The sequence below is a fragment of the Nuphar pumila genome, chromosome 5 (genome assembly GCF_984573655.1).
Source record: "Nuphar pumila chromosome 5, dmNupPumi1.hap1.1, whole genome shotgun sequence".
NCBI lineage: Eukaryota > Viridiplantae > Streptophyta > Magnoliopsida > Nymphaeales > Nymphaeaceae > Nuphar > Nuphar pumila.
This window is the reverse complement of record NC_143253.1, coordinates 23,549,035-23,572,025: the sequence shown is the minus strand read 5'-3', so window position 1 is coordinate 23,572,025 and position 22,991 is coordinate 23,549,035. Positions and strand designations below refer to the sequence as shown.

The 22,991-nt window shown below is 36.9% G+C and overlaps 1 protein-coding gene across 3 annotated transcripts in view; it reads right to left on the bottom strand.

The window, feature by feature from the left end:
• Positions 1-22,991, bottom strand: part of LOC149837124 (uncharacterized) — a 72,899-nt gene that overhangs the window by 5,611 nt on the left and 44,297 nt on the right. For 2 of the 3 annotated variants that reach the window (XM_090005836.1, XM_090005834.1), the window contains exons 4-5: positions 15,201-15,386; positions 13,561-13,753 (exon numbers count right to left, since the gene is read on the bottom strand). In XM_090005836.1, coding sequence (XP_089861962.1) covers positions 13,561-13,753; positions 15,201-15,386 — 379 coding nt within the window. The remainder of the gene's footprint in view (positions 1-13,560; positions 13,754-15,200; positions 15,387-22,991) is intronic. The other variant, XM_090005835.1, reaches the window with a different exon arrangement.

The window sequence follows — 22,991 nt, the reverse complement described above, 5'->3', positions numbered from 1 at the left end:
GATTATGAAGCACCACATTTGGGGAAAAGGTTTATGGGGTATAGTGGATGGTTCCGATTTGGAACCTAAACTATCTCTTACCAAGAAAGAGGGTGATAAAGAGGTTCCTCTAACGGAAGAAGAGAATAGTAAGGCGTTAGCCACTTATGAAAAGAAATGGAAAGAATGGAGGATAGGGCATGCAAAAATTATGTCATGGCTCATCAATAGCATAGACATTAAAAAATGCTCTAGTCTAGCTAAGTTTGAGCATGCCGATAAGGCTTGGGAATACCTCAAAAACATGTATTCCCTTAAAGATATTGCACATGTATGCAATTTACAAGATAAAGTTCGGACAATGACTCAAAAAGATAAAACTATTCGAGAATATTATAATGAGTTGTCCGAACTTTGGGAAGAGTTGGCTCTTCTTGAGCCCAAATGGCATTGTGCCAAAGACATCGAGCTTCGCCAAAAGCAACTCAATATGGAACATTTCTATCAATTTGTGAATGGTCTAAGGCCGGAGTTTGAATCCACCAAATCGGCCCTTTTACATCGTGGAAAAATTCCTTCTATTGTTGATACTATAGAAGAGCTCACTATGGAGGAAAATAGACTTAGAAAAAGTACTCCAAAAGTTGATGATGACTCCGTTTTAGTTGTATCTAGACCGGGGAATCATACTCGTACTTACAAGCCGCCTCATTTTGGAAGGCAAAACGGCGACTTTGATAAAAGAAAAGTTATTTGTCATCATTGTCATGAACCGGGGCACTATAGGCCTCAATGTCCAAAGTTAAAAAGAAGAGAAGAAAAAAGAGTTGCATCTGTTGAATCTGAGTCAAAAGATCAAGATGCACCTGTGTCTATGGCTCCACTGATGGAAATCCTTCAACCTCTTCTCAAAGGGGTATCCTCCTCAACCGAAGCCTCAACTGGAGCGGCAGTTGCATCTTTCTCCGGTCCAGGTAACTTTCCTTGGCTTTTAGATTCTGGTGCTTCTTTTCATATGACCCCAAATGTTAATAGTCTATCCGAATGTCTTAAAAATGACTCAAGTGTGTCAAAGGTTTTTACAGCCGATGGCACATCTCTCGAAGTAAAAGGAATAGGATGTTTTGAAAATCTTCAAAAATCCAAAAGATTTTTTATCCCAGAAGTTAGATATATCCCTAAACTTAATTTGAATCTCTTATCTGTCTCGCAAATATCTGATTATGGATGTAATATCTCCTTCTCTTCTCATGGTTGTTGGGTACAGGATCGCCAGTCAGGGAAGCTGATTGGGGAAGGCCATAGAGAAGGAGGACTTTATTACATGGACTTTTTGGAATTACCCAAGAATGCATTTTGTTATAATATTCAGAAATTAGAATTGGATTTATGGCACAAAAGGCTTGGCCATCCTCATATGTCTAAAATTCAATATTTTCCAAGTTTGGAAAAATTTTGTAATTCTGAAAATTTTTCTTGTAAAGACTGCATTCTTGGCAAAATGAAAAGGTTACCATTTCTTAGTAGAACTTTTGTTTCCTCATGACCACTTGAGTTAATACATTCGGATGTTTGGGGCCCCGCACCAGTTATTTCCAAAGGTGGTTATACATATTATGTCATTTTTGTTGATGACTTTTCTAGACATACTTGGATTTATTTTCTTAAACATAAATCTGATGTCTTTGCTAACTTCCAAATATTTCATAAAATGGTTAAAAATAAGTTTCAAAATGATATTTTTGTTTTTCGCACTGATTCAGGGGGAGAATTTATGTCCAACGAATTCAAAGATTATCTCAATTTACATGGTATTACACATCAAAGATCATGTCCACACACTCCACAACAGAATGGCCTAGCCGAACGCAAACATCGGCACATTATGGAAACTACTAGGACATTGCTAATTGCAAATCAAGTTCCAAAAAGTTTTTGGGCTGAAGCGGTCCTAACTGCCACCTACCTCATTAATAGGATGTCATCTTCCTAATTAAAGAATACAACTCCAATAGAAAAGCATGTTAATTTAACTCCAGATTATTCTAGATTAAGAGTCTTTGGATGCAAATGTTTTGTTTTCACCAACAGAAATGATAAACTCTCTCCTTGTGCAATCCCATGTGCCTTTTTAGGATATGCTGATAATCAAAAAGGCTACAGGTGTTTCGATTTTCAAAATGACAAATTATATGTGTCAAGAAATGTATCTTTTTTGGAAAAAGAAAGGTTCTTTGAATTTGAAAAATCCAAGGATGTCACTGAATACTCGTTTTTAATTTATCTAACTTCAAAATCCAATGAATGTGATGTTGGATATGACCTTGACAATGATCAAAGTCCTATTGTTGTTGAAAATGATGATAATGAAGAGCAAATCCATAGGGATGTTAGTCTACAATATTCAAGACGTAGAGAGCAAAATCTTCCATGTGCATTACAAAAATACTCTGAAGTCCCACCTAGAAGAACGTCTAGAATCTCTAAACCTCCAGAAAAAATTGTGTCTTATGAATCTTTTTCACCCACGTATAGGGCCGCCATTACATTAATACAATCATATGTTGAACCATCATCCTATTCTCAAGCAAAAAATCATATAGAATGGATAGAAGCCATGAAAATAGAATTTGATGCACTAGAAAAGGCCAATACTTGGACGATACAAGATATTCCTCCGGGTAAGAAACCTATAGGTTGTAGGTGGGTATACAAAGTCAAAACCAAAAGTGATGGGACCCTGGAAAGATATAAGGCCCGTTTAGTAGCAAAATGATATGCCCAAGAGTATGGCATCGATTATGAAGAAACATTTGCTCCTGTGGCCCGTATGACCACTGTTAGAACTTTAATAGCCTTGGCCTCCATTAGAACATGGCCTATCTTTCAATTAGATGTCAAAAATGCTTTCCTGAATGGGAATCTCGTTGAAGAAGTATACATGGAAGCCCCACCTGGTATTAGTATCCCTAAGGGTAAAGCTCTTCGTCTAGAAAAAGCTCTTTATGGTCTTAAACAGGCTCCAAAAGCCTGGTATGACCGATTTAGTCATGTTATGCTTGATATTGGTTTTCAACCTTGTTTAACTGACACTGCTTTGTTTGTTAAGAAATCTGATGCAGGCATCATTATTCTTCTTCTCTATGTGGACGATATGATCATCACCGGAGGCGACAAACAGGGAGTTGCAAATATCAAATCTCTTCTTAAAACTCACTTTGAAATGACTGACTTAGGTTTATTAAGATATTTTTTAGGCATTGAAGTTGCTTATTCCCCTCGGGGGTATTTGATATCTCAATCTAAATTTGCTCTTGATATCGTTTCCAGGTCTGGAATTACAGATGATAAGAAAGTAGACACTCCAGAAGTTGTCAATGTTAAAATGAAAATTGATGATGGAGAACTTCTTGATGATCCTACTCCTTATAGACAACTTGTTGGAGCTCTTTCTTATCTTTCCATACAGTTTCAGCATGCTCCCACCTCCGTGCACATGGGAGCGATTTTGCGTATTATTAGATACTTAAAATCCTCTCTTTCACGAGGACTCTTCTTGTCTGCTTCATCTTCATTAAATTTAATTGCATATACTGATGCTGACTGAGGAGGTGATCCCAATAACAGACACTCAACTACTGGTTTTTGTGTGTTCTTAGGTGAAACCTTAATTTCGTGGAGGTGCAAGAAGCAGCAGAAAGTCTCTCTTTCCTCCACCGAAGCTGAATACAGAGCCATGGCAACCACCACTATGGAGGTTGTTTGGCTCAGACGATTGCTAGCAGATATGAGAGCTAAAGCAACGCAAGCTTCAAAGATGTGCTGTGACAACAAAAGTGCGATCTACATTGCAAGCAACCGGACATTCCATGAGCGCACTAAACACATTGAGATGGACTGTCACTATGTCAGAGAGGAATACTTACATGGAACCATTGATCTGCCATATGTTACATCAGAATATCAATTAGCAGACTTCTTCACCAAGCCTCTCGCTGCTCCCAGATTTCACTTCCTCTTAGACAAACTTTCGCTCATTGTACCGTAAGTTTGAAGGGGAGTGTTAAAATGTAAACTGCAATATATATATATATATATATATATATATATTATTTAATATTATTATATTTTCTTTTATTATTTTCTTTTTCTATTTTTTTATTTTCTTTTTTAGCATCTAGTTCAATAAAAACTAGATATTTTGATCCAGTCAAGTTCCTGTTGGAACTTGACTGTGCAAGTAGCTGTTGGACTGTAGTCCAACAGCTATAATAAATGTTGTTGGACTATAGTCCAACAGCTATAATAATAAATGCTGTTGGACGGTAGTCCAACAGCTATATTAAGAGACGTTGGAATCCAACGTCTCTTTTTGGAGAGCTCAAAATGAGCTCTCCTCTCTCTCCCATTGTTTTGTATATATAGGGGTGAACCCCTTCAATGTATATAACTATGCTTCTTAAGCATTTTGTTCATGAATAAAGTATTATTTATTTTTCAAGTGTTCTTCCCTTTATACCCTTTCAAGGGTCATGCTTGTAGTGTCTCCAATAGACACTTGTTTGTGAGTTATTTGTGCATTTGTTGAAGACCACCATTTCATTACAAGAGCTTGGATTCGCATTGAAGAGGAGCATCTGATCGTCGAAGAGGAGAAATTGAAAGGAGCATCCAGACTCGGTTCTGGTCCTGGGATGAGGTCCTGTGCTGATGTCATCCCTTGGAGAACAACTGGTAACCAGTCTGGTCAGGTTTGATTGGTTTGAGTTTGTCACTTGCTAGGGTTTGATTTTAGAAAGTCTATAAATCAAAACCTTTGGATTTGGAGATATATTGGAATTTTGATGAATTTTTCAAGAATTTCTGAGTTTCTAGAAAATTTCAGACCAGTTTTGAGAAAACCCTTAAATCTGATCTGGTTTTTGGTTATTAAGGGTTTGGATTGCTTCTATTCATGTCGTTTTTTAATTGGGAGTGCTTCAATATTAGTTTTGTGCTCAGTTTTGGGTTTTATGCTAAGTTTTGTTGAAATCATAAGGTGTTCACATCCAGCGGCAACCTGTTTTCTATCTTTCTAAGCATATTTTGGATAATGGGTAGGCTTATTTTGTGATATGCTTCTGTTGTATCAGTTTGGGAGTGTGAGCAAACCTATTTGGGTGGATAAGTTGTGGTTTTCTTGGTAGATTGTCAGCATAAGTAGTGTGTTTTGTTCTTGTATTCAGATTTGAGCACTCTTGGGTTGAATGTTTTGACTAGACATTGGGATATTGTGCTTGTTTCCTTTGTTGGCTGACATTTTCTTGTTGCTACATACCTGTAGTGCTTGTCTTGCATCTATTTCAGACTTGTACAGCCTTTTAAATCGTGTAGTTGGGGGTTGTGTGAGGTTTGGAGAAAGAAGGAATTCAGATTATCCCAATGAAGCTTGAAGGAACAAACTATGTTTATTGGGCTGGTTTTATGACAATCGTAATAGTAAGAAAATGACTTTGAGGATACTTGAATGGCTCAAAGGTGAAACCCAAGCCCACTGATGTTTATTTTGACAAAGTGATAGAGGAATGAATTGTGATTAATACAAGGGTCAAGGCTCGGATACTAGGTTCAATAGAGTACAGGATAGCTATGAACATTTCCAAATTTCATGAGGCCAAAGAAGTTTGGGCATATCTCAAACAAGTTTACAAGCAAGAGAATTGGGCTAGACAATATCAGCTCACTCAAGAATTGAAGGACAATCGTCAAGGAAACAAGTCAATTGAAGAATTTTATTTTGACATGCAAAGTATTTGGGATGCACTTGCACTCATAAAGGGTCAGACAAAATGTGAGAAGTGTGCAAAGTGTAAGATGTGTATTTCATGTCAAACTTGTCTGGAGCTTCTTGATCAGCATAAGGAAACAGCTAGGGTAATTGAGCTTCTTATAGCACTTTGACTAGAGTTTGGTGGAGTGAGGAGTGTCATACTGCATCGTTCACTCTTACCCTCGGTCACCAATGTCCTAGCTGAATTGATTATAGAAGAGACCAAAATAAGGTCTCTTAGAACTTATTCATCCAGTGATAGTGTTATGGTAGTTCCTCAATAGCTAGATAGAAGATTTGGTGATATAGGTGGTGGAAGAACTCGAGGAAGAGGTGACTTGAGCTCTATTCAATGTCACTATTTTAAGAACTTTGGTCACATGAAAAATTTTTGTCCAACTCTCAAGAGAAAGAAAGGTAGAGTTTATGTAGCAGTTTCTAATGGTGAGGGCACTAAGCCCAAATATGATCACACTGATATTGGTGCTCAGTTTGCTGGTTTATCAGTTGAGAGCCTCAAAATCATTAGGTGGTGGTTAGCTTCAATTATTGGAGAAGATGTAGCAATAGATGCAGATCCAACAATTGCAACTTCTTTCTCAATCAGTTATAGCTTCTCCTTCGGCTACTCTTGTCTCTTCCTCTTGTACTGCCTTTTCAGGTATCTTAAGTTACTTCTCAGGTTGGTTAATAGACTCAGGAACTTCTTGTTATATGATAGCCAATGAGCCTATCTTAACCAACTGTCAACCTTGCAATAACACCTTTTGTAATGCAGACGATTCATCTATATTTGTTTCAAAAGCCCGTTTTGTTACTTTTGACTCTTATCATGACAGTAAGATTAATATTTTTCAAATTTATCATGTTCATCGCTTGGTATGAATCTTATCTTTGTTGGTCAAATTACCAAACTTAATTGTAATGCCACCCTCTCCTTTTGGTTGTGTGTTGCATGATCAGTTGCTAGGGAAGAAGATTGAGATTTGTCATAGAAGAGGAGACACCAAAGACTGGGATATATCTCCGGCTCTAGGTTGCAAAAGTTGGTGTCATCAGGAATCATTGGTGGGCATCAATTAGTTGTGTTCAAACATGTTATAGACGGTGAGAGTTGTAGGTTAGCAATGGGTCATGCCTTACCATTTGGGTCTAGTGATAGGGAGTCTAAAAGTCCTTTTGATCATGTACATTCTCATGTGTAGGGTCCTTCGTCGGTGATACAGATCATTCTGGAACTGTATATAAATCCATCGAGCAAGGCCCAATCGGGCCCATCGCCACAATATCCAGATTCGAACCCGGATCATCCCATTACCCAAGATCCATCTTTGGACCAGCTGGCCCTTGTGGGGGGCACTTGTAGGGGGTGTCTTCCCTTATTTTTGCAACTTAGAGGATATGTGGATTGACTTGAAGACCCTAAAGTGGAAGAAGGAGGCTTGGCTAATTTTGGCCAAGTCAAGAAGGTTTTATCTAATAATAGCTTAAGTCAATTGGGTGTTATCTAGAATTAGCTTGAGTCCTAGTAGCTGATAATCAATTCTAGTTTTTAGTCTCCTTGGTCATTTCTTGAATTAGCTTTTTATTTATTTCAGATTGGTAACTTGAATAGCTCTCATTGGCCTATATATAGGCTTTTACCCCCTTTGAAAAGGAATAGAAATTGAACATGGAAGTTGTCTCTTATCACTCCCTCTCTCAAATACGTCTTTCCTGCTCGCTCTCTCTCTAGTCATTCCCTTCTCTAGGGTCTTATATCTTTCTCTCTCTCTATCTCTCTTTAAGCCCCTAGGCTTATTCTCTTCCTCCCCTTGCCTCTGGGCCCTCTCTCACGTCTCTCTCTTTCTACATTCTGTGTTGCATCAAGATCTGAAACCTGGTACCTTGGCCCAAGCCAAGTGTGGACGGTGGACTCGAGTTTGGTGGAGACCAAACCCTTGTTGCACCAAATCTACGCCTGGACGACCCCCTTAACCTGCAGTTCTATAGTAGAACTCCCCAAGAGTGTCTACTAGGTCCCAATAAGTCAAACCAACCCTCACCGTAACCCAAACCCACATATACACCCATTTGACCCAAACCAATTCCAAGAAACCCAACATATTTTGCTTGCTGTGAACTGCAAAATTTGACCCCACTTCCCTGAGTAATATATCCCTAACTCGACCTGATCTAGGGTTAAGATTTTAACCATAGGTGTTCACACATGTCCCTCACCAACACTCCAAAAATCAGCCTTAGATCCCAAGGCAGTAGAAGATAACCAAATTTTCTATTGAACCCTACCGAACCCAAAACACAGTCCAGACCCAGTCTGAACCCAGTTTCCTGCAATCTGATTCTGAGCTAATAAATCCCGAACCAAGTGGAGTTTGGCCTTGATATTTTAAAAGGACCTACTTCCACTTGTCCTAAACCTCTCCCTAAATTTTCAACATTTTATCTTGCTGCAATTTGGGTATACTGAACTTTTTTTCCAAACCTGTCAGAATTCAAACTGAACCTGACCATGTTTCTAACCTAGCCAACCTACCTAGACCTACCCTTGAACCCAGACCTACCTCGTATGCCTAGGTACGTAACAGTCGGTCTTGTCAAAAGGATGATCATCATATTTTGTTACTTTCATAGATGATTGTACAAGATTTACTTGGTTATATTTTATGAAAAATAAAAGTAAACTTGTTGAGATTGTTAAGATCTTTTGTATTATGATTGAGAATCAGTTGGCAGCTAAGATTAAGACACTTCGAACTAACTCTTGTGGTGAATATGTCAGTTGTATATTTGAAAAGTTCTAGCAGGAGAGTTATAAATCATCAAAAATGTTGTCCCTACACTCCCGAACAAAATGAAGTGGCTGAAAGGAAGAATAGATATCTTGTGTTAAGTTGTATATATATATATATTATTAATAATGTTGTAATAGTTAATACACTCTAGGGGTATTTTCATCTTTTGTAATAGGTTGTGCCCATTAGTGGCACATTAGTCTTTCTATTCTTTTCTTTTATTTTTAATGGTTTTATCTTTTTGTAATAGGCTAAGAGGACTTTGGTAAAAGGCCATAAGAGTCGTTGGGAGCTCCCCAGCAGCTAACAAAAGGGGATCTCACCCTCATTTGTTAGTAATGTTTTTCCTAATAACTCAACATCAATAAAAGATTATTATTTTATGTTTTTTGTTCTTTTTCATGTGTCCATTAATGTCTCTTGTAATCTTATGTATTTTCCATTGATTGGACTATTTGTTGTCCCTTTGAGGACTTGTACTTGTGCACATTTGGGAACTTTGTAGCCATTGTATGCACTTTGTGCTTGTGTAGCGTCTTAGTGCCTTTGTATTATCCCTTAGTGAATTTATATTTGTGCTTGTGCACATTGTACTTTTGTTTTCTGCTTATTTCATTACATGGTATCAGAGCTAAGAAATTTTTCTTGGTATTATGTCTCTTTGGGCTTTTAGGATTCCTTGGTTCAGATTCATGCCTCATGAAGAAATAATGATGGATGTATGGCTTGGATTCAAGGAAGATCTTGACTCCGTATGTATCTTAAATCTTTTAGTTATTTGTATTGTCTATCTCATGCATTATGCATGAGAAAAACACTTATTTTTCTTATATTTGAAAAATTATTTTGTTATTTCTTAAAACGTTTTTGAAATCTCCTTTGTTTTATGAGTGTTTATTAGCAAATGATTGGGATTTTTGAATTCCCTTGGGTATATGGGGTTATTTGTTAAAATCTTTAAATTGTTTTCTTTTCAAAATTATTGTTAGATTTAAATTGCATTTATATTTGTGCTAATTTATTAAAATATTTTCATAAGGCTTATATTATCTTGTGAAATAATATTTATGCATGTGTGTGCTTTTATAAATCTCTTTATTTAATATGTAAGTATGTGATCTAGTGTGTTTTGAGTTTGTGTTCTTGACACTTAGATGCTTTATTTGAACACTTCATGGTTATAAATGTCAAATCATGTCTATGTATGACTTCAAATTCATGTTCTTTCGTTTTTAGGGTTGCATACTTTTAAATTATCTTTTGTGTAAACTTCTTTATAGTCTCATTTGATAATATATATTATTATAAAGAATTTTCCCATGCATGCACACTTTAGAAGATTTCGATATGCTCTCGTTATAAATAAATATTCATATCCTTACCTTGGTTAGATTTGTAATATTGTATCTTGCCAAGCATTAGATTTATACGATCACACTGTGCTTTGGATATTATAATGCTTTTTCTTTATGCTTGTTTTACTTTTATTCCCTTGGCCCTTTAGTGGCCCTTGTGGTTGTGCCCCTTTATGGCTTGTATTCTTGCCTCTTGGGAGGTGTTTTTATTGCACTTGAATGGTTTGTGCCTTGTGATTCTGATATTTCTTGGACTCATGGAACATCATCTTACATACATCATGTTACCTCACATGAGATTTAAGTATTAGGTTTTTCTTGCATACTTAGTATTAATAAAATTTGTATTTTTTTTAGAGCCTTCCTTGTGTTTGTGGTTCACTTTTGTTCTTGTCCATTTTGTATCTATTGGACATTCTTGTTGAAGACTCTCATTGGTGGACATTTTATCTTGTCATATGATTGTATTTATTGCATGTTTTTACTAAACTTATCTGAGGATTCAAACTCTTGTTATTTCACTTGATTTGAAATTTTTGTCAAATTTGTTCTTGTTCCTTGGAATGTGTCTTTCAAGAATTTCCTATTTGCCTCGTTATATGGCTTAGTCCATCACTCTTTTATTCGATACATCCATTATTATTTGCTTGGCCTTTTTGAGGTGAGTTATGTGTGAACCTCGGTGTTGTGGAGCCAGAGTTAGTTGTTGGGGTGAGTTATGTGTGCATATCTATCTTTTTGTCAATATAGATTGTCAAGTTTATTTGGCACTTGTTTTGGCTCTGACTCACAGTTAATTGACCTCTGGTTTTATGAGTGAATTGTATCATTCAATTGCTTATTTGGCCTTTGTTGTTTATTGGATGCTCGTATTGATCTTTGTTAGTGATGGCTCAATTGTTATTTGCTTGCGATCATATTGGTCCTTATGGATTAAATCCCATATTATTGCAAAATTTGTTGCTTTGATTTGAATATTTTTTTCAAATGTTCTTTCTTTTTTACAATAGTTTGTCTTCATTACAGTATTTTTTTCTATCTTGCTTTTCCTCTCTTTCCTCTTATTTGAGTAATTTTTCTTTAGAGAACATTAATTTTTTATAATTTCAGTAAATTATGCCTTATGCCCTTTCCCTTATTTTCCTTGCATGAAATTGCTTTAATTCCACCTTTTTATAAGAAACCAAAGTTATCCAATTGAGTCTCCGCATTTCTTAAAAACCTTATTTTAAACCCATGCTTATTTGTATAAACCCATTACTAATTATTGAGGAAAAAAAAGAAACTGATGCCAGCTTTATCTATAAATCAAGGTGCCATTGAAGTGCCACCACTTGTTCAAATAAAATAACATTTTGAGGATAATGAAAATTAAAAAGACATCTAGGAAAACAATAGTTGCCTGCACATGTGGCAGCACCGTCAGGTGCCTTTGATGTAAGATGCAAAAAGCCTTCAATGATCAGCTTCCTACTTGACATAATCAAGCCAGACCTTACAAGAGGAATAACATACTCATTTTTTTTGACACTTTGATCTTACCATCCCTTAGGGCCTATGCAACCCTAGAAATTCAAACATTCCAATATTTTCCAGGGGAATTTTCTTAAAAAGAACCAGAACACTTCAGATTTTCCCAAGTACGCTCTTTTTACAAGGTTCTTAGAAGTTTTGAGGGGAGGCAAAGCACTACAGCCTCCATGATGAGAGGGGTAAGTATAAATGTGCTAAAAGCTTGACGCTAGCTAGTAAGAAAGAATTCCACATCTCTATCCAGAACAATCCAATCAAACCAGATAAACATGAATACAACTATAAAAAGAGTTTGCAGAAGGTGGTGCGGAAGTTATAGCATCAAAGTAAACAAACTTTACATGGTAATACTAGAAACAAGTGACAAAAGCTTGAAGTTGGCCAGTAAGAAATTATTCCCTGTTCTTCTGTTTGAAGAAATTTTCTATCTCAACAACGTGCAACATTCAACATGGTTTGCAGAAAAGTAGTGCGATAATTAAACTATCAAAGTGAAAAAATTATCCATGACAATACTAGAAGTAACACCACATCTATAAGCAACTTCTGCAAGCATATTCCATGATGGTAAAGAACCAAGGCTAATCTGCTTCGCTGCTTAAATATGATAGCTGACCAGCCTTCAGATCCTCTTTCGAACTCAGTGCCAAAGCAAGCTGGATTTAACATTGTTCCTATTTTGTCAACAGACTTGATACACCGCCTTCAATCATGATATTTAGCCTAGAAGCGTTTGCTCAGAGAGAGAGAGAGAAACCTGATTCCAGTGGCTGTCACACAGTCCAGCTGGCTGCTCAAAGACTAGCCCGTAACTCAGGGATAAGAGCCGTCTTGGTCTCTTAGAAAAAGGAAAAAAGGGGCAGGGACAAACGGGCACCAATGCCCATCCCCATTTTCTCATAGTGCTTTTGTTTTAATAGTTGAGGGGTTTGAGCACCCTCATTTGACTGCAACAGAAGTGCACACCTTGCGTACCTCAGGGCAAGGCATGCACTTCAGGACCTGAGATGCATGGCTCAGAGGCCTCTGCACTTCTTGTGCCTCGAGCCATGGGCTTTGCCCCTAAGGCGCACCCTTCACACCTTGAATTGAAAGTACCTAACAGTATTGGTTTTCCGTTAGTACAAAACTACTTACATACTACACAGTGTTTGAGTTGGCTATGTACATAGATGCTTTCTAATGAACAACCTACCCCAAAGACCCTTTAATTTTTCACTTTTGTCATGGATCTTTTGATATCATTCAGAAACTCAAATCAATAATTAAACAGAACCAGAGATTTCAATCCCTAGTGTTGATGGTGAACACCAAGTATAACTTCCATTTACTAGTTGATTCCCCTAACTTGAAGTCTTGAACATACTTATCTAGATAATTATTACATAAGCTGCATTTTCACGGCAAGGGAAACTCATGCCCTGATTGCTTTCTCTGGCACATTGGATGCACTTACTTGAAAAGCCCTAGAGAAATGGAGTTCCCTGAAATCCACTCTTCCAGACAACTAGATCCATTAATAAGTTAGTTTTCCAATACAGATCAGAAATTCCATATTCCATAACCAGTTACAACTAGCATCCTTTATCCTAGAAAAAGACTTGAACATGTATATATCTATGTTATTTTTTATCAAATACGGAAGTCAATCTCTGCTCAAAAGCTATCAAACTTCAATGACTAATCCATCTCCCCCATAGGGATCACATCTCTCAGATTGCTTCCTCCGCTCTCTGAAGAATGCATACAATGTAGCCTCAAGTCTTTGTGTCCATCCGATCAGTTGATTTGCAGGCATATGCAAGAAATTTACAGCTTAACACCTTCATAAGCTGAGTTGTGCCAAAGCAATGAGGTTGTTAAAATGAGTTAATTATGATTTTCATGTTGCATCCAAAGCATCCTCCAAATACAACTTAAGCTAAGATTATCAAGTCTATATGTATGCTAATTCATACTTCCAAAATACACCAAATCAACTTAACTAAGAAAATCCATAGGCTAAAACAACAAATTCTACACATTCAAAGCCAAAAATTAAAGGCAATGTTTAAAAGAGATGAAAACAAAGCAATGCAGCAAACACAACCTCATAACAACGTCGAACATGAAGTTTCTTCAAGTTCTTGCATCCCTGAGCAATATTGCATATTGCAGCATCCCCTATGCTTGAACAATCCACCAAATGTAGAGCTTGCAAGAGTGAACAGCCTCGTCCAACCTCAAGAAGTGCATCATCACCAATCCTTTGGCAGTACATTAGAACAAGTTCCGATAGTCCCCTACAATTTTATTACACAAACAATCAATGACAACCTGATTCTTACAAGCATTGAATATAGAAAAACATTTATTTGAGAATAAAGTAGTGATTTCAAGTGAATTATATATGAACATGACTAGGGAACTATAATCTAGAAAAATCTTCTCGGTTGTGATTTTCTTTAGTCAAGGTGAACAGTTTCACTTAGGGGTTAAAACAGATTTGATACAGGCCAGTTCATGCCAGATTTGAATCTGAGTCCAAAATACACAAGTAGATCCAAATTTGATCTGGACCCAAACCAGATCCAATAAGTTAGGATTGAATTCACATATGAAATATATATGGTAATACTGGATCTGAGCACATATATTAAAAACATGCCCATTACACGTAAAAATTGTAATTGGATCAGATTTTGAACTGAAGCCAAATTAGATCTGACCTAAAGATCCAAATGCACTTATGGATCTTACTTTAAGGATCTGAATCCAGAAATAACAAATCAGATTCAGATCGAATATCTGACTATACCCGACCCATGTTCATCCTAGTTTCACTCCTACGTCATACATATCACAACTGCATTGCTTAGACACCATCAACATTCAATTAAAGGTATTCATAGTTAAGGAATTAAGATAATTTTCAAATTTCAACCCTTCTTCACTAGTTTGCTGTATGAAGGCCATGGCTAGAAAAAACAAACCTTCAAATCACAATATACAGCAAACTCTACTTAGTCATGCTTGGTCAAAACACAAGACAATCGAGCCAGAAATCAAGTGAATAATTACATAGATATTGGATGGAAAGTCAAATTAGGCCACCAACTCAGGATTGAACAAATGAAAATTCCAAAATGCATTGGAAATAGGTGAACGGCCGAAGTAGTATCAAGTGTCCAACAGACCCAATGATTTCAACATGGGCAAAAGAATGAAATATTCCTAGAAAGGAAAAAATGGAAGACCAAGTCCAACAATGACAAAAGCTATAGTTCAAAAATCACATAATAGGAAATACCCAAGAAGAAAAGGAAAAACAATATCAGTTTGATTCGAAAATTTCCTAAAGTGTGTGCAACTGTATAGTGCTAGAAGCTAGACCTTGTGAGAATATAAATTTTCCCCATATTTTATTGACATAATTTAAAAAAAACAAACAAAAGAACAAATTTATCTTGGCATATTTTATCATCTTTCTTTTTCAAAAAAATGCTAAGATTTTCTGAGAAAACCAAAATTTTAAATTGCAACGAGCCCATAGTGTATACCCATGTACATATAGAGAGAGAGTGTGTGTGTGTGTGTTTGCATGCCCGAGCACGTGTGTGTGCTCACGAGAGAGAGAGAGAGAGAGAGAGAGAGAGAGAGAGAGAGACCAAATAATATCATGTCAGTTAGTGTTTTAACATCTCCATGCTAATGCCAGAAAACTACATCTGGTCAGAACAAAATAGATACCTGCAAGATCTACCAATAGCCTCAAGTCCAGAAGTTCCTATATTGTGGCAACCATTTACTTCAAGATGCGTAAGTTCTCTACAGCCAGTGGCAATTGCAGCGAGACTTTTATCACTCAAGAAATAGCAGTCGCTCAAAGTGAGAACATTGAGTTTCTTACACCCACTCCCAATGGCAAAGAGGCTCCTGCAAGATGCATGGTGTGGTAAATATCACTAAGCCATGATAAAGCACAGCCCGGGATAGTGACAAAATATGCACATGTTTTATCAGCAAAGACCCATGAATAGTTTTTACCCCAAGATGAACTAAAATATGTTAAACAGACTTAGCATTACAAGCAACAACTTGCAACCAACAGTAACCAAAGGATTTATTCAAGACAAGTAATCATAAATATCTCATAACAAACATAAATAGAACAAGAATCTGCAGAAAGGTGGCAGAGCAAAATGAGAGTAAAATGAGAAATGAAACTAGTTTGCCACAAAAGTGAGTCAAGAGAATGTGTGTGTTTTAAGCTCAAACAACTAAAACAAAACACAAATGCCTAAAGAATGAAACATTCACTTAGACAACCTGATTCAATATAATTGTGTGAAACTGCAATTTATAGTGAATCTCATTACACATGCTTTAATATGCAGAAAATTTTGAACTATGAGAAATCCTTTTGTAACAAACTGCGTTTATAACACAAATGACAGAATGAACTTTTGTCTCTGTTTTGATCATGGATGTTTTGCTAAATATGTAACCATGATGAAGAACGTACGTGAATTAGGATACAGGCCATCTCAAACAGTAGAGGCCTTAAGAAAATTGACTGACAATAGAAAGAACGGGAATGATGCAGGATCAAGGGAATTTAAAACCAGAGGATTTTATGATTGTTAAGCTTCCCCCACTTTAATGGACGCAAAGAAATGCCAACGCCATATATCACAAGGTTAATGGTATGGGAACTTGCTATTCTCTCATTAACCCATAATTTCAGTCAAGCATTTATGCATTTTAAAATTGGGTCAAGGCGGGCCGGGTCGGACCTGGCCCGCTTCACATTGGCCTGGGCCAATGGGCCGGGCCATGGGCTTCTCTTCAAACCCGATCCTGTTAAGAACTGGGCCAAAACCCGGCCCGGTCAATGGCCCTGTCCATTAGCGGGCCGGGCCGGCCCAATGCCCACCCCTAACCAGAAGTGCTCTTAGTAAATGGGAATCACAATTCCTAGGAAGCAGAAAACAGAAATTGTCCAGAATCGTGCTTCATAGCCATGAGAACCGTGGGAATCTCAATTCTCATCTTATGGCTTAGTTATCAAAAGTGGCTCCTAAGTGCTGCCTAGGCGAGCTAGGTGCAGGGCCACCGTCTAAGCTTATGGGTCTAGGCAATAGGGCTGTGCTTTTTTGACCTAGTCTGCCTAGGTTGTCCCCAAGTAGGCCGCAGGGATATGGTTGTCAATTTTTTTAATTTTTGTCTCCTTTCATTTTTTATTCTTTTTTTTTTCCCTCTCACCCCAAAAGCTTTCTTTTTTGTTCTTTCCTTTTCTTCTTCTTCTTTTGCTTTTCTTTTTTACCTTCTTATTTTTTCTTTTTTTTTATATTCTCTTTTTCTTTTTCCTCCTCCTTTCACCCCTTAGCCTTCTTCTTCTTCTTCTTCTTCTTCTTCTTCTTCTTCTTCTTCTTCTTCTTCTTCTTCCTCTTCCTTTCCCCCCTTTTTTTTCTTTTTCTTTTTTCCCTTCTTTTTTTTCCTTCTTCCCCTTCTCGCCCCTCCACCCACTTCTTTTTTTTCCTTCCTTTTTCTCCCTTTTTTTCTTCTTTTTTATTTTTGTTGTTTACATGTATGCATGTGTCTTTGTCACGCACACACACATAAAATCTGTTTTTTCAGTCATCAACATTTATTTATTGAGAAACAAGCTGTGTTTCAAATTGATTTGATGTAAAAATGTGAACATTTTATCATGAAATTTTAGTACGATATCAACCAATGATTTTTTTACCTCTTGCAAAAGGGATAGACATAGGATAGATCCTAGAATTAAGTGGTGGGCACTGAAAGGAGCTAAACAAGGAATGTTTGTAGAGCAGGTAGTTAAGGAAGTTGATTGGTGTCTCGAGGAGGATTCAGAATCAATGTGGAATAAGATAGCGGGTGGTATGAGAAAAGTAGCTAAGGAGGTATTGGGTGAGTCTAAAGGCGGTGCACCACTAGGTAAGGATACATCATGGTGGAACGAGGATGTCAAATTAGCTATTAAGGTTAAAAGAGAGTGTTATAGAAATCTAAGTAAGAGTCGTGATAATGAGAATTTGGAGAAGTATATGATAGCAAAGAAGGAAGCTAAAAAAGTTGTTCGAAACGCGAGGGCTAAGGTATATAAGGAGGTTTATGACAAGTTGGATACCAAAGAAGGCGAGAAGAATATTTATAGGCTTGCAAAGATGAGAGATAGGAAATCGAAGGATTTGGGTATGGTTAGATGTATCAAAGATGAAACGCAAAGGGTTTTAGTCAAAGATGAGGAGATTAAGGAGAGATGGAAAGATTATTTTGATAAGCTATTTAATGATAGTCATGCTCAAGATCTTGGAGACTTCTCCATTCCTTTTCATGAGATAAATCGTGACTTCATGCGCAAGATTCAAAAGAAAGAAATTGCAGAGGCTTTGAAGAAAATGAAATCAAGAAGGGCAGTTGGCCCAGATGGTATACCTATCGAGGCTTGGAAATGCTTGGGAGAGAAAGGTTTAGAATGGTTGACAAATCTTTTTAACTTGATTTGGCGAACAAATAAGATGCCTAATGAGTGGAGGAAGAGTACTTTGGTGCCTTTATATAAGAATAAGGGTGATATTCAAGATTGCACAAACTATCGTAGTATAAAACTCATGAGTCATACTATGAAACTTTGGGAGAGGGTGATTGAGTCTAGGTTGAGGAAGGTTGTTATGATATCGGAGAATCAATTTGGTTTTATGCCTGGAAGATCAACTATGGAAGCTATACATCTTCTTAGACAACTTATTGAAAGATATAGAGAGAGGAACAAAGATTTGCATATGGTTTTTATTGATTTAGAGAAGGCATACGATAGAGTACCTAGGGACGTTCTCTGGTGGACAATGATGAAGTACATTAGTATAATTAAAGATATGTATGAAGGAGTAGTAACCAATGTCCGCACTTGTGGAGGGGTGACAACCAATTTCCCGATAACGGTTGGGTTACATCAAGGATCTGCTTTAAGCCCTTTCCTATTTGCAATAGTGATGGATGAGCTTACGAGATCAATTCAAGAAAATGTACCGTGGTGTATGTTGTTTGCTGATGATATTGTTTTGATTGATGAGTCTAGAGCTGGGGTTAATGCTAAGTTAGAATTATGGAGACAGACATTGGAAGCTAGAGGTTTTAAGTTGAGTAAGAGTAAGACTGAATATATGGAATGTCGGTTTAGTAAGCAACGAAGTAGTGATGGGAGTGTAGTGAAGCTTGGTGAGCAAGATATACCGGTGAATGATTATTTCAAATATTTGGGATCCATCATTCAAAAGTATGGAGAAATTGATGGAGATGTAAATCATAGGATAAAGGTTGGGTGGATGAAATGGAAAAGTGCTACTGGAGTGCTGTGCGATCGTAGAATGCCATTGCGGTTGAAGGGAAAGTTTTATAGGACGACTATTAGACCCGCTTTACTATATGGTACGGAATGTTGGGCTGCCAAGAGACATCATATTCAAAAAATGAGTGTAGCTGAGATGCGGATGCTTAGATGGATGTGTGGAAATACAATAAAAGATAAGATTCGGAACGAAGAGATACGTAAGAAGGTAGGTGTTGCACCCATTGAAAATAAGATGCGAGAGAATCGTTTACGGTGGTTTGGACATATTCGGCGAAGGCCTAATGATGCTCCAGTTAGAAGGTTGGAGAAATGGGAAAATATATTAGTTAAAAGAGGTCGGGGTAGGCCTAGGAAGACTTGGATGGAGATGATAGGAAAGGATATGAATGCTTTGAACCTCACCGAGGACATGGCGTTGGATAGAAATGATTGGAGGAAAAGGATTCATGTGGAAGACCCAAAATGAATGTCTTTTTTGGTTCATATCGCTGACCCCAATTGTTTTGGGATGAAGGCGTAGTTGTTGTTGTTGTTGTTGTTGTTTAAAATATACATCTGAGCATAAAGATGCTTAATCAATTACATGTTCTTCATTCAGCAACAATCATAAACACATCTAACGGTTCAGATTGAGCATAAAGCATCTAAAAACTGTGATTTTGGAAGGGTCCTAACAGTGACCTAACGAAACAGGGGCAGGATAATCCTCTCTCTCTCTCTCTATCTATCTATCTATATATATATATATATGTGTGTGTGTGTGTGTGTGTGTGTAGAGTAATCGGATGGTGTGCCCCAAGTTTTGGTGCATGTTCAATATTATGCAATTTCATGAATCGCGCGACATGTTATTGATTTAACTATTTATTGTAATATTTTTTTCTTGATGTTTTGGTTTTTTTTTGTCCCGCTTAGGCCCTACCTAGTCCTTTTAGGGGTCTTCTTCCTAGGCTCCGACTAGCACTTTTTTTGATAGGCAAGCCCCCACCTGTTGTACATGGTATCATTGGGTTTTGAACTTGGACCGTACCAACACAAGGTAACATGCACTGACTGCTCCTACCAGACAACCAGAGCCCCTGTTGATAACTAAGTCTGATGGGGATCCTAATTCCCAGTCAAGAGAATCGGGATTCCCATGTTTGGGAACTTTATTTCCTCTCATACATAGGAATTTTAATTCTTGGGTACAGGATAAATCTCAAGTTGAGGGACTTACAATTCCTTATATATAGCAATTCTAATTCCTAAAACTTAAGTAAACTATTTTGCATGTGATAAATTCAAAAGTTTAAGGGCATAAGAAAGTAGCCTTTTTCTAGGCATAGGGTATTTATGTCTGTTAAAGTTGTGTGTGTGTGTGTATATATATATATATATATAATTGTAATAGGTAATACCCATTAGGGGTATTTTTGTCTTTTTATATTATGTAATAAGTTGTGCTCATTAAGGGCACTTTAGAAATTTTCATCATTTGTATTTTGTTTTTTTTATTATGGGCATTATAGTCTTTATAATGCCCTTGACTCAAAGAGTCGCTCGGAGTGCTCCCAATGGCTCTTTGAGCCCTCCTTTGTCTATGTAAAGGGGTTGAATCCCTTCTTGTAAACATGTTTTCTCAAGAATTTGATTCCTAATAAAATCCTACATTTTTTACTTGTGTTCTTAGCCCCTAAGTAGCTTATGTTCTTGTATTGACCCATAAGTGGTCTTTGTGTTTTTGCTATTGTGTTCTTGTAAGCCCATAAGAGGCACATTCTTGTATTGTTTTTCCCTCTTTCATTACATGGTACGAGGGCAATCAAATTTTTCATTACAATTTTTTTTCAAATGAGGTACATTGGATAATTTAGATATGCTAGGATGACCTAGCCATTGATGCCACAAAATAATATCCAAATCTTGTACATTGTAACAAAAAGAATTTTTAAGGATTATCAATTGACCCATGTAGTAGATATCTCTTTCTCTATGGCATTCCTCAATCTGCATCTCGGATTGGAGATCCTGCACCAAACATTGGTCCGATAAAAAGGAGCTTTTACAATCGTGATCGGCTATTTGAGGAACAAAAAGAATATTTAGATTGAGTTTTGAGGCAAATCTAATTTTTGGTATAAAAAAATTTGAAGAATTTTTAAAATTACTAATCCCTTTTATGTCAAGAGACGAGTCATCGACGGTGAAGACATTACATCTACTTGAATTATTTTTACATTCGAAAAGTAAATAATTATAAGGGGTCATATGGAAAGAAGCACCAAAGTCCAAGAGCCAAGAAATTTTACCAGGAAAAGAACAAGAGGAGATTGCGGCACCCCTAATGGAAAAAGATGAACCTTTGAGAAGTTGTTGTAGGGCCTCCACTAGTTGGGACAACGACATGGTTCCAATGGATTTGGAATTTCCATTAGTTTCACTCTTATCTTCATATGATGCCTCTCTTCGTTCTTCATTTCCTTTAAATTTAGGGTAATAAGGCTTAATATGCCCTGGTTTTCTACAATTATGGCATATGATCTTATTCCTTCATTCATCATTACATTGCCTCCCAAAATTGGGTCTTGGAAAGTAAGGAGGATTGTAGGCATAGCTATTGGCTCCGGGTCTTTAGACTGCCAACACATTATCTTTTGGCTCCTCCATACACGTTTCGACCAATACTTCATGGAGAGGTGGAGGCTCATCTTTCTCATGATGAGTGATAGTAACCCTTACATGTTCAAATTCGGGTATAAGGCCTTCCATAAATTGGAAATTTTGATCTTCTAAGAATTTTTTTTTAGACGAGCATCATTGGGTGTCTCCCAAATAGACTCTAATTTAGTCATTTGGTCCCAAAGACTTTTTAAAGATCCATAGTATTCCCGCACACTTTTGTCACCTTGCGTACACTTATGGATTTTATTAATTGTTTCTCATTTATGAGCAGCATCTCTTTGGGTATACACTTGATAAAAGTCCAAGCCTCATCCACTCTTTCAAATTCTAAGATATTTTGACGTGGCTCCTCACACATGCTTCCTATGAAGAGAGAGACCACTTTAGCATGGCCTACTTCCCATGCCTTATAGCTATTTTTGCAATCCAAGAGAGTTTTATCTCTCTCATTTCCTTCGAGGATCTCCTCTTTACTTGTATCATCTTCTCCCATGACAACCTTGGTAAGAATAGGTTGAGGTTCCAGAGTAGAACCATCAGGCTCTGGAACCATGTGCCACAATTATTTCTCAACTAAGATTCTCTTCACCGCGGTGGCCCACATGTTGTAGTTGATCCCATCAAATTTGATGGGAACAACAGTTACAACTTCCTTGTCAGTCGTGGAAGCAAAGAGAAAATAAGGTCGAGAAATAGAGAAAAAAAGATGTAGAAAAAAAAGGAGATGAAGATGGTTGATGGCATGCTTCCTGAAGCAATAAATTGATGTTCCTTCGATCTTCACATTCCTCTACGCTATCTTTAAATACAAATTATAAACGAAGAGCACCAAGGCTACTAAACCACTTGAATTCTTGAAAAAATGAAGGTCATTTTTTTTCAAGAGAGAACCCTTTGTGTAATTAAACCACTTGAATTAATAGATTCGGATGTATGGGTTCTGGCACCCATTGTATCTAATGGTGATTATGCTTATGTAATCTTTGTTGATGATTATTTTCAATACACATGGATTTATTTTCTTAGGCACAAAAACGAAGTATTTAAAATTTTTAAATCCTTTCGCAACTTAGTTAAAAATTTGTTTAAGTCGAATATAACTATTTTTCGCTCTGATTCAAGGGAGAATTTATGTTAAATGATTTCAAAAAGTATTTAAAACTAAATGGAATTGTATACCAAAGATCTTGTGCTTATACCCATCAACAAAATGGCTTGGCAGAAAGAAAACATAGGATTATCATAGAAAACCCTTATTATTTCAAAATGTCCAAAAGGAATTTTGGGTGGAAGTTGCCCTTACCGTTATTTACCCTATAAATAGAAGTCATCCTATCAAGCTTCAAAACATTACACCTGCTGAAAAACTTTAAAAAAAATTCCCTAACTATTCTAGATTGAGAACTTTTGGATGCAAATGCTCTCTTCTTACCAACAAAAATGACAAATTGTCCCCTCAAGCAATTTCTTGTGTTTTCCTCATATACGAAGAAACC